General features: G+C 38.4%; 1 protein-coding gene across 1 annotated transcript in view; it reads right to left on the bottom strand.

Moving 5' to 3' along the window:
* Positions 1-2,812: 2,812 nt before the first annotated feature.
* The window catches only part of MAP3K5 (mitogen-activated protein kinase kinase kinase 5), a 106,969-nt gene continuing 97,131 nt past the window's right edge, over positions 2,813-12,650 (bottom strand). The window contains exons 25-30 of the mRNA XM_059835849.1: positions 11,979-12,084; positions 9,356-9,599; positions 6,432-6,544; positions 5,431-5,543; positions 4,462-4,538; positions 2,813-3,627 (exon numbers count right to left, since the gene is read on the bottom strand). Coding sequence (XP_059691832.1) covers positions 3,567-3,627; positions 4,462-4,538; positions 5,431-5,543; positions 6,432-6,544; positions 9,356-9,599; positions 11,979-12,084 — 714 coding nt within the window. The 3' untranslated portion in view covers positions 2,813-3,566. The remainder of the gene's footprint in view (positions 3,628-4,461; positions 4,539-5,430; positions 5,544-6,431; positions 6,545-9,355; positions 9,600-11,978; positions 12,085-12,650) is intronic.

Genomic DNA, 12,650 nt, shown 5'->3' with positions numbered 1-12,650 from the left:
CACGGATCCGCAGCCCCAGGCAGGTGAGAGCGCCACGTCCCCCCTCCCCCGGAGGCAGGATCTGCCCGGGAGCAGGTGAGGGCGGGCCCGGCGCGAGCGGCGCCCGCAGGCGAGTAACGGCAGCCCCTCACGGGCACGAGACGCCGTCACCCTCAGCAGCGGTTATGAGGCGGCAGGGCGGGGGCGGGCGGCGGCCAACGGCCAACCTGCCCGCACGGCCGGCTCCCTCGGCAGCCCCGCTCTAGTCGATACACCGGCGTTTCCCCAGGTGTGTGTTTTTCTATTCAGAGGGGCTCCCGCCGCATTGGCACAGCTCATTAGGCACCGGCGCGGAGAGAAACAACAGGTTTTTGGGATGAGTACCAATTCCCCGCAGGTGTCTCGACGGTAGGTGGGAGGAGCAGTGGCCACCTCGCAGGCCCAGGCAGTGCGCTGCACCGTTTGTGAAGAACTGTACTGCTGTAGTCTCGTTACTACATATGGCACGCACTTTTAAACAGCTGGGTGCATACCGTAAGCTGCCTGCAATGCCTGGCTTCTAAAACATGGCTCCGTGAAGAGTTGTCAATGTACCAGGCCTTTCTGTACAGGTCATGGTCTTACCATCTTTCCTGTGAGTTTGCCTAAACTTGCCCTAAGCTGCTTTCTGGGGATCCTTAAAAGTGTTTCTCTTAAAAGTGTTCTAGGTCTGGATTAAAACATCATTTCATTTTGCATCTGCTTACAGGTAGTACCAATAATTGTAATAACAGCTGCAACAGGGTGAATGAATTGGGGAACTCGGGGTACACAGCTGTGGCATGCATGCAGGCAAGCAGCTGGAGAGGTGCAGCTCCCTCAGTCTGGCACACTGGACAAAGCAAACTTCTGCCACCATGCAGAATGTCCTCTTTTCTCAAACAGCTAAGTTCAGGGCATGAGGTCTTCTTCCAGGGGAAAGCAGGATGAATGTTTTGTTGCACCAAGAGCCATTTGTGCTTCAAAACAGAAGAAGCTGGGGCTTGGGTGATAAACAGGCCCTGTGGTTTGTGGGCAGGGGAGTGAGTGTTTGTGATACAAGAACAGTCTGGGCTCTACACTGAAAGGTGCAAGACACTCCAAAATTAGCACTGCCTTGGTCAAGTTTTCACTTCACAGAGGTAGAAAGGTGTCTCTCAGTCAACCTGACTCCCGGATTGCAACAGCACTAGTCAAGGACCAAGAGGGTATCCAAGCTCAAAGGGAGGGGTGCGTTCTATAGTCAAAAGGTTGCCCTTGGCAAAATCCTGCACTAAAACATAACATGTCCTTACACCATAATCTCAAATCCCTCAGTTGTGGTCCATGCATATTCAGGGAACCAGGCTGAGGAATCCTAGGCTGAGCTGTCTGATGGACCCTGTCCCGAAACATTTCTTCAGGGTCTGTCCAAGGATATAAAAAGTAATGTGTCTGGCACAATCTGTATGCAGTAACCTGAAGCAGGGATATGGCGCAAGCTTTTGTGCGCAGATCTAGTACACAGATGGGTAAGCTGTGCTGTTCAGGGAACCACATCCAGACCAGTTAATGATCTCTCAAGTAGCATAACTATACATGGCCCAGCCTAGGCATGCATCAGACTTGATACAGTTCTGTGTTCTCCACTGTAAGACTTGCTGCTGAGCAGCTCTGCAGAAGCCACCTCAGGTCTGGTGAGGCCAGCAGTGAACTACAGGAATTAATTCCCAGCTGATGCCAGGCTAGGTCTCATGGAGACATTAAAATGATTCCTCGATCACACTCCCTTCTCTTACACATAGTTGGCATTAGTGAGCACCCTGAGTCATAGATAATAGCGAACAGGCTGCATGCTTTCAAAGTATTAAGACACAAACAAAGCAATGCAATTACATTCTTGTCTATTCATGCTGCATGAAATCAAAGGTTTTCAAGCTGCAGTCATGGACTGATACAGGATCATGTTTCACACACACAAAAAATCAAATTAGGGGAGTTCATTGTCCTAGGGTCACTTTTCTATGTGTAGAATTTTTAGTTGCTTTGGGTTTTGCAAGTCAACCTCCACCACTGGTCTTTCCAGTGCTTAAAACTACATTGAAATGGTACTGTTTTAAGCTGTAAGAGCAGTAGAAATTGTTAAACACTAGCTACGTTTCTCCTGAAATGTAGTTATGTTTTTAGAATGAGTTGAAACTATCTGTGCCCAGACATAAGTGGAACCACCTTCAGAGTAAAAATATCTGATTAAAATTATTTAATTAACTGTTCTTTGTTTAGCCTATTTTTTTTATACATAATTGTTGGGTTTTAGTCAGCAAAAGTTACTACATACGTGTTAGGACAACATGTTCATGTTTAGAAAAAAGTACTTACTTTTCTTTGAAAATACTTGCAAGACCAGAAAAATTCAGGGCATAAGCTGTTCACTGATTACCAAGGCTTATGAAGAAGCAAGTCTTATTCACAATGGAATTTTTTGCAGCTGCTCCATGAGAATCTGATGACACCCAGTGCTACAATGCTGGAGTGACAATGAGAGTGGATCGCCATGAAAAAAAGATGGTGGATATTTCCTTATATATGAGAAAAGACACATTGCATAAACAAAAGCAGAAGAAAACAACAGGCCGCAATGACTATCAGTGCATGGAGGCAGGACATTAATTTCTCAAGTCAAGTAGAGCACCCAGAGAAGAATTTTGTTTCGCCCTAGATTGTCAGTGCAGGAATTAGATGAAACAGGAAAAATAAGAAAATATTCAATGCTATGATTATCAAACTCAAATCACAGTAACTTTAATGTGTCAGAAAGGTTCCCTTATACTCAGTATGATTTTTCTCCTCTTTTTTTATTCCAATATTTTCCAGTTTTACACCTTTATTATTTTAAAAGTCCAAAAATATAGGAAAAAGTATGTCTTAGGTTCTTTTTATTTTCAACTATGTATGTCAGAGATAGCTTTAGAACAAGCTAACATTACTGTGGTTCAGGTGTATGCAACTGGTACAGTTCAGTAGTACATAAACAACTTAAACAAATGCACGATGGAACTTAAATTACCAAAAATAAACAATATTAAACTATGTAGGGCAGTAGGTAAAACCAATTACCTTTAGGTCTTGCACACTAAAAGAAAAATACCTAATTATGATTGAAATTATGACGTTCTACTACAGATTATTGAGATATATTACACAGAAAAAGAAACTTGAGAAGTTGTTGTCACATTTTGGTTTTGTTCCAGTGATGTACAGTCACATGAAATCTTACATCAGTTTTTCATGAAATTAACATCTGGTTACTTTAACTACAATATTTCATGAGTTTATAATGGTTTTGGTGGGTTTTTTTTAATTTTTGAAAAACTTGCATGTAAAAACATTTAAAAAGTAAAATAATGTTGCAGGTTGTTTACAGATTCCTTATGGATTATAGGTGTAAAAGCAGTCAGGAAGCTGCAGTGTTTTTAACATTGGTAAACAAATACTGGATTAAAGTGCAACAGTCCTTCTGACAGCACACCTGCTCTGTGCTGAAAGGAAATATTTTCCCCTCTGCAGAGAAACGAAGAAAAATTTCAGTGTCAGGCGTGTTTCTCTCGAAAGTCAGTGATGGCCTTCCAGAGCGTGCATAGCATTCCTCCTCTGTAAAGAAAAATCATAAAGATGCTCAGGTACAAAGACCCTCTCTAGTCTGTAAGCATTCCAATTTAGGTGCCTTCTGATGTTCTTGCTCTGGTTTTGACCAATGAAATTCAGTGGGAAGGCTGACCAAAGGTGAAATTTAACATGCAATACTCAAATAGAGAACAGAGTCCTTTTCTGATTACAGTACAGAGCAATCTTTCCACTTTTCAGATGCATGCTTTCTGGAATTCAGACTTCTGGTCCAAAGGACCTGCATAACCCACAGCAGACTTCCAACGTTATGAAAGTTTCAATTATGAAAAAATCTTAACACCTGCCATATTTTTGTTTTAAATTTTTATTTAGTTACTTATTTTTAAACTGAATGGGCACACACACAGAGTGTTTGATAGCTTCTATTGTTTCTACTCAAAATTGGTTCTGCAGTGACCTGGCACACCATGCCACACACCTGGCATGATCAGGTGAAATCTAGTGTTAATTGCAGTCCATGAGTAGTATTTCTCAAGTTTGATGATGATAAACTACAGAAAGATGATAAACTACCTTTTTTAATAAAAGCAAGGCTCTAATGGGATATCCAGTGTCTCCAGGTGTAAGGTAAAAGCTTTAAAATTTTCCCTTTGCTTTCCTTTAATACAAAAGCTTATTTTAAAATTTAAACAACATCTGCTGTTTATCAGGAATGCATCTATATACAAAGACATACTGGAAAGTGTTACTTATTTTGAATTAATACTGCACAAGCCAATAAACAGAGACTTAGTTATTTGTTCTTGTAACAAAACACAACTCCTGCTCAGCACAGTTCATTTAACTGCAAAGCATTACCTCAGTCTCAAACATTTCAGATCATCTCGTGTAACATAGCAGAGAACATCCATTAATGTATAGTCTTCAGCCAAGAACTATGAAAAGAAGTTTACATGAACATTTTGTTAGAAATATAATCTAAGTTTCTAAGCTTTATATACCATCTGCCCTTAAAAATGGAAGTTTAAGTTTAGAAGAAACGTAAAATTGCACCCAAATGTGGTACGTGTAACAGATTAATCCACATTGTTTCTAGAAATACAGTGAAACTACTTAATTTTTATACTGTATACTCTACATTGGCATACCAGGCACAACTTGAAAGGTGTCATGCTTTTACAGCTACTCAAAACTTTTGTCAACTGGCATTTCTATTGTTAGCACTGATATGTCAGAGTCGCAGACGGCTATGAACACAAATTAGAGCATAATTAATACAACATTTCACCCATGAGGAAATTAAAAACAACAGTTAAGACATACCTTTTCAAAAGTAGCATCTACATTTGATGTACTTGAATTTGATCTGATGTGTAGGAGTGATAACTACACACAGGTTTTCCTAAGTCGCCTGAAATTCTGAGATGCTCAACACCTCTAAAATTATATAATTTGCTGCAGAGCAGACCTGTCTACTTCAGGAGATTTCACTTCAACACAGTTAGCTAAGGGTGAACATGTACCTTGTATCCAAGGGTATAATCAGCAGGAACTGCTGCAATGTGTAAAGACACTGAAAAATTATGAACCAAAGCGATACTGTCTATTTACCAAGGCATTTTATTCCCTTATTCCTAGTCAGATACAGGAATTATTAACAATACTGTATTTTTATGAAGGCCTTCATATTCATGGTTTTTTCCTGTCCCCTGAAAACAAATTTCTCTCAAAATGTGCTAAAGTAATTAAAAAGGTTTGGCACCTTCTTGCGTGGAGTCACAAAACAGTATTGCAACTGTGTCAGCGAGTAAACAGAACCATCGCTACCTTGTTTATCGTGGCCTCATCAGCTCCTTGAACGCTCAGCCAGTTTATGAGATCAGGGTCTTCAGTCCCCGTGCCAGTGGAATGACGATGACAGACAGACAATCCAGGAATATCTAGAAAAAGCGTTTTTGAGAAGAGGTTTTGTGTTGCCAAACCAACCTCTTGTCTTTTTTGACTGCTGAAGCAGTTCCCTCAGTGAGCTTTCCCTTCAAGCTTTAAATACCAGTATCCCCACAGATAAAAATGAATGTCAATTCCCAAAGCACACACTTAATTACCCTTTATAGACAGTTATACACCAATTCCTTTACTTGGTTAGGGGTAGTGTTAAAGTAGCGTGAACATTGATACAGATAGATTTTCTGTCCTCTTTGGAAAATGACTTTACTAGTACAAGGCACATCAATTTCACTGTAACTGTTTCTACACTAACACTCTTGCATCAATTTAACTAAACTGTTCAGCATAACTCATACAATTGCTGCATATGCAAAGGATCAGCTGCTTTTGAAAAGCAACACTTCTTTGAAGCACATTACACAGAAACGTCAAACTGCATTAGCACTTCCACCCTCTTCAGGGCAGATACATAGAAAACTCAGCTTCCCTCAGTAAGCTTTAAGTTGTATTTACACCTCACCAATTAGACCCTCTTGAACTTTCAGTGTAACAATTGGAACCATCTGTAATTCAAAGAACACATACCTGAACATACTAGATTATCCTTTTCAGAAATAATATTTATTCTGTAGGATATGAGCCTTGTACTCTTCCATATAACCACAATCAAAAATATTTAAATCATACCATTCCTTGTACTGTGACTACCAAATCTAGTGATTTGTTTCCACAACATACATTCTTAGTTCAAAGCAAACCCTACCAGAGGTAATATAATAAAGCATCTTTGCTGAGACTGGCTCAATAAAAAGAAGTTTAGCTGCCGCTGTCTTCATCTGTAGCCAGTATGAAACTTTTCCTTGAAAGCTCTTCTCACTTACCTATTGGCTGTGACCTAAGCCGTAGGTTTCTGATCTCTTGATCTTTTTCTTCTATAGCTTGATGTAAGAGGACTTGAAATTCTCTCTCCTTTTGAACCAACTCCTCCAGTAACCTGTGAAGTAACAGGAAGGAAGCACACATTTCCTTAAATAGTTTCAAATTTTCAGGAAAGCAAAGATCTTACTACACTTAAACTGGAAACCTTCTTGACAGAGACAAGGACAGACTTCTTCAGCTTTCATAGAAATATCTTCTCACTATAGATTTATTATGACCTATATCAAGACATAAACATTCACTGGTTTCTAAAGCTATAGCTCTTTAAAAAAAAAAGCCCCCAACACACCAGCCTCCAAATACACATCCACCCACTAAACAGGTGGTATGGTACAAAATTTCAGTGAAATTTCTACAGCCAGCATTCTGTTTTAAACAAAACTGTGTAACTGAGAAGAACAAATATCAGTGTTTCATAAACCAAGGGCTAAACTTTGTGACATAATCCTTTGTAAGGAAAATGCCATTTCACATCTCTCCAGCAGTCTTTTTCAAAGATATGGCAAGGGTGGAGCTGTGATGAAAATGTGAAAACTTACGGTTGCATTTCTTAAATGGGGAAAAAATGTTCTCATCCATACAAGGGCTCTCTCTTCCTCACATACTAGGCACTTTGTGCCTACCCTCCTATGCTATATGAAGAGTGAGAAAAGAGGGGGCAAAAGACCTTGTGTCCTCTCCTAAGCAATTACTTTTGTGAATGTCAAGCAAAACCAAATTGGAAACCATGTTTGACTTCCTTCATAACACAAATCCAGAGAGTAACCCAGAGATACTCAGTGGTCAGCACCTTCCAAAATGATCAAAGGAAAATAATCAGAATACAATGGAAAATTAGTATGTGAAACTGCTGCAATTTGTTATTTTAGAAAAGCGTTTCAGTAAAAAGGAGGACTTGTGAACAATATGTATTCAGGAACTTGGTCAGAGAAATTGGACACTGAGAACATACTCATAAACCTATCACTGACTTCTGAGTCTTAAGAAGTTCTGCCTTGATAGAATTGCAGCACCTTCATCCCTTCCTTGAAGCCTTCGTCAGCCAGAGAACTATACAACAACTGTTCCATTTTCGTATGATTTTGTTTCCTTTTTTAAAAATTTTATTTATTTATACCAGTTGAGCACTGCAACTTTTTTTCTGAGACACTGAAAGATAGGGACATTCTGGAATTCAGCTGGAGGATGCACCACAAAAGCACGTTACCTGTCTTTGCACAGAAGTAAACTGCATCTCATATGATTGCTTTGTAAAAACATCTAGCCCTACTTCCAGCTTGCATGCAGGCCTACCAGCAGCATAGCTGCATTTGCATGCTTCCACACCTGAAATAACAATTCTTAACAAGTCCACCCTGCATGTGAACAGAGATGCTTTGTGCCTCTACGCACACCCACAGCTTGGTTAATCTTCATGCAGACTGATATTCTGTCCAGACAGGTGTGCAGTCACCTTTCAGTTCACCTCCTTTATCCATTCTGGTTGAAAAAGGCCTTCGGGGCCAATAAAATTATCAACTATTTTCTCTTGATAACTGCTTGCTGCTTATGCCAATAAAGCTTTAATTAATACTTAAACAACCATCCATGTTATTTACCTCAAAATTTCTGCATGAATGACAGGATGTGATTATTTGGCCAAACGCTTTCCATTTGAGAAATTTACAAAAGCAAAGTGCTAGAAAACAGTACCTCTACAAATTGATCACTTCTGATGCTACTGCCCATCATAAACTTGGGAAGTAAAGTGAGCCAATCAAAATGATTTATGTATTTAAGTGTATCAATAAGGCAATCAAAATATTTCTCAGTAGTCATGTTACAATTCATTTTTTGCTTGTGATAAGAACTCGAATACTGATAACTTTATTAAAAATAGTACAGTCTAATGAGTTACTCTAATTATGGCAAAATTCCTGGACACATTTAAAAGTAAAGTGCAATTTCACATTTTAATTTAAATTGGAACAATAACTACAAAGACTGTCCTAGCAGCATAACAACTGTCTTATTGAAGACATTCTCTTTCTATCAAGGTCATATTCAAAATTTACTGAGGTTAGTAAGAAATTCAATGTCATAAATCAGATGCTGCAAAAGCTAAAATATCTACTTTAAACAGACTATCTGGTATATTTTAATGAAAAGTAAACAAAATTATATAAAAAATTATTTGGATAAAATAATGGAGACAGAGATTTGTCTCTGATGTTTCTTAAACAAAAAAACCCAAAAGAACCACTTCTCAGGTTTAAAGTGGAATACATATATTTCTGAAAAGAATCCAATATCCAAATTTCTGGCTTATTTCTTCGTTTAAACAACACATCTATTTTCCCCATCTTTCTCTGATGAACAAAACTTATTTAATAAAAAGGTAATGCTTGCTGGTAAGCATAGATCCTGCTGCAGTGAATTCTGTGCACAAAACAAGTCTGAAGCAGTTTCCTTGTGGAGTTCATGTGTAGCTGTCGACTAGCTTGAGTTCATTCCCCAAGAATAACTACAGAAAAGAACAGCAAGTTCTGCCTTAATGGAAACAAAACATAACACCATTCATCAGCCGTACACAGCATATGAAGGAGAGAAAAAGCAGAAGCTTGGCAAGAAGCTCAGTTTTTTCAGATCTTCCTTGAAAGGGCACCTGAAATCAAGACTGACCTTAACTAGCATCAGTATTGTTCTGAAATGAATAAAGGTAATGTAAGTGATCAGTCACAGCTAAACAATGACCATCATTTAAATGAACAACTTGCAGTACTATGGAATTTTGATACTGTCACTAGTATTGTAGTACATATATTTTAAAAGCAAAACAACACATACTGTCACAAGCAGGCTAGTGTCTCCTGATGTCCAGACTTACCTGTTTGTCTCCAATTTTAGCCTGCCCAGCTGGACACTCAGTGATCTGTGAGCAGCCTGGGAATCATGGGATACCGTAGAGCTGAGCGTGCTGACACCTGAGGTAGCTACTGCATCTTCCATGACAATGCAAGGCTGTTGGATAGTTTGATTCTGAGGCTGTTCATCTTGATCTTCTTCAACTTCTATATCATCTTGATCTGCTGTATCACTTTCAGATGCAAGACTAAAATGTGGCCTTAATTCTATTTGTAACATTAAAATATAAGCAAAAGAAAAAACATTCAAGATGTTAAACATTAAACCAAAAGCAGACCTAAATGACTATTCACAGATCATCCTACAGCTTTGGTTAAAACAGACCCGAAATTTCTATAGCAAGAGAACAGATGATATTTTCTAGGGGTTTAAAACCACTCAGACCATAACAGCATCTTAGTTTATGCTGATTATTATTCAATCTATCAAATGTTCAAAAGCTCTAAAACCCAAAAATCTGGATGAATAGGATTCCAGATTTGGCTAGCACTTCACGTCAAATTGTGCTTAAGTACTATGTGCAGCAGAAGTACCTTCTTTTGCTTTATTCCATTCACAGTGGTTTGTAATTTCTTACATGTCCGACCTGAAATGTTTTATTAAACAAGTAACCATTATTTCTCTTATATTCAGTGATTCTTGTTGTTGCTATTCTAGCATATTTAGTATTCTCTCATTACAAGAATACAGCGTTTACCAAAAAATTGTATCCAAAGATATAGAGGAAATAACAAACAGACCCCTTTCCCAACATTAAAAGTAGCACACTTCCCTTCTACTTACCAGAGAGAACACTGCCTATTTTGTAATGATGTACATCCACAAAACAGCAGACAGAAAGCTATACGTGTAGTTTGGTTTCTGTTAGTCCCTGTTTAAACTATCTACCAGAGCTTACCAGGTATGCAAGATTATGTACACGAGATCTCGTACTCCTACAAAACCTATTATTGCAAAAACATCTGTTTGTTAATTCTAACCATTTAACATAAATCTATCTTCCTTCCTTCCTTCAATTGTGGCTTCTTACTGCTGAGCACTCCCTTTAGTCTCCTCACCAAAACATACTTTTTTTCTGAATAGCACTTGGGTTTTGTCCTTTCTGCTGAAGAACTAAGTAGTACATTTCTCTTCTTTACAAAAGGGACATGCGTTCCTTGATCCATTTCATCTCTTCATTTCAATGCTACGTACCTTTTTCAAGGCTGAACATACTAACATCAACAGAGCTGTGCTTCCTCTAAATTAAAGAAAGTAGATTTATTATATAGCAGTTACCCAAATATTGCTAGGCAAGTGTGTCTGAATTTGCTTTGAACTTCTGCATCACGCTAATAAGAACAGAAGTTCATTTTGCCATTGCTCACCACCAGGCAGTATAACTATACAACATCTGCCTCATACCAGTCCTAAAACATCCCATAACTTTTAGAAGTGTTAAGGCCAGAGATAAATCTTCACATCATTTGGGGGGGGCGGTAGGGTAAAAAAAACAAAGTCAGACAAAGGCAAGAGGAAGCAATCAGAAGTAGGGTGAGATAACCAAGGAAGAGGTAGATGATCAATGCTTGAAAGCTACTAGGGCACAGGCACTTTTGTTTAAGCTTGACCATGTACAATTAATGCTGATCCTGAGCTGCTGGGGGAAGAAGAGTCTATTAAGGAGGAATTCTACAGTACTCCTATAATACAGCAATAAAGTACATGCCTGTTAAAGGTGTTCAGCATTCTAATCAAAAGACAGATTTCCCTTATGACTCAAAAGTAACACAGAAGCCCTATTTATGCCTTGCTGGTTGTTCTGGGGATACGGAAAATACCAAGAACAGGAAGAGCTGTAACTTTTGTTGGAATTTTCACATCCCCTTGTTGATAATTTAAGACTTAACCCACTGTAGAAAACAGGAACATAAGTATGCTGACTTCAAACTTAAAGCATTAAATCATATATTTGAAAATTTCACCATTATTTCCAGTGTAGGGAATGGTGGAATCAAAAGTTTAGAAGTTAAGAAGCAGCAGAGAAACTAACTCTGTAAATAGGTAGAGTAATAACAGAATGGGCTAGAGTTTCTTCTACACAGGCTCCTTCCCTCAGCTAAGCCATGCATTCTACTTCTACAACATTCAAAATACTATATTCAAACTGCAGATTTTTTTTTTTTTTTTTTTTTTTTGCTTTAGACAGCTTCTGACCAGGAGCCAGAGACATTTTTGAGTGCTCCAAAAAGCACATCATTAATCTGCACTGTGTAAAACACCTTCCAAAATCAGCATGTGCTGGCAAGTGGTCTGTCCAAGAGGCAGCTTTGTGCACCTCAAAAAAAATTAAGCCCCAGAGCACCTTAACCTACTACAGCTCACTGCGTTGCAGAATTGTTTAGATGATGCATCTTGGAAAAGTGGTTTCCGAAATAACTTGGACAATACACTGATTAGTTTTTGAGTTGCAAAACAGACAGTGAACAGGAAAAAGGCCACTGCTGGTTTCAAAAATCTTAAGTGAAGCATCATAATCACAGCTCTAAAGCACACTTGAAGAGATCAGCCAACAAATATTTGCTGAGTATTAAGAAATGACTCACCTGGGACCAGAATAGTAATAGCAGTCTGCACAGCTTTTCTGATTATGCTATCCAATGCAAACATCCAATGGGGCTTGATGTTATGATTTCGGAGAACTTTATTGACCTAGCAACAAAGAAGTCAGTTCAGACATTATATTATAGTTTTAAGTGGGGGGGAAATATATGTCAGTATTATATAAAGTGTTTGAACTTACAGATGCTGTATCAAAGCAGGTGATTAAAACTATTTCATATTGTCACTAAACGAAGAAAACAGCAACACTGCCAACTTCCACCATTTTATTACAAGTCATGCACTATTCTGTATTTCTTATCAAGTACTAGTTCCTGTGTTAGGTGATTTTTGATGACTGCGATACTGAAGTTTATTTAACCTTCATGGGTGTGGAGAGAAACTTGAAAAGAATGCGAGCAAGACAAATACCAGGGACTATATTATGAAAGACTTGTAACTTAAGCTAGTTAATCTTGTTATTTTTTTGGCATAATTTTCACTGCTTACTCTGAGCAATACTTACCTATTTTAAAGTACAATTGTAGGAAATATCAAAGAACTAATGTAACAACGGTCCTTCTTGATTCAGAAAATAGTTAATTAACATTAGTTTAAATAGTCAGGGGACTTCATTTGTATACTGTGCCATTTTCTCTTTCCTTCCACTTTTTCCT

The sequence above is a fragment of the Gavia stellata genome, chromosome 2 (assembly GCF_030936135.1).
Source record: "Gavia stellata isolate bGavSte3 chromosome 2, bGavSte3.hap2, whole genome shotgun sequence".
In the NCBI taxonomy this organism is placed as follows: domain Eukaryota; kingdom Metazoa; phylum Chordata; class Aves; order Gaviiformes; family Gaviidae; genus Gavia; species Gavia stellata.
The sequence above is the reverse complement of the archived record's forward strand: the minus strand, read 5'-3'. Positions and strand labels throughout refer to the sequence as shown.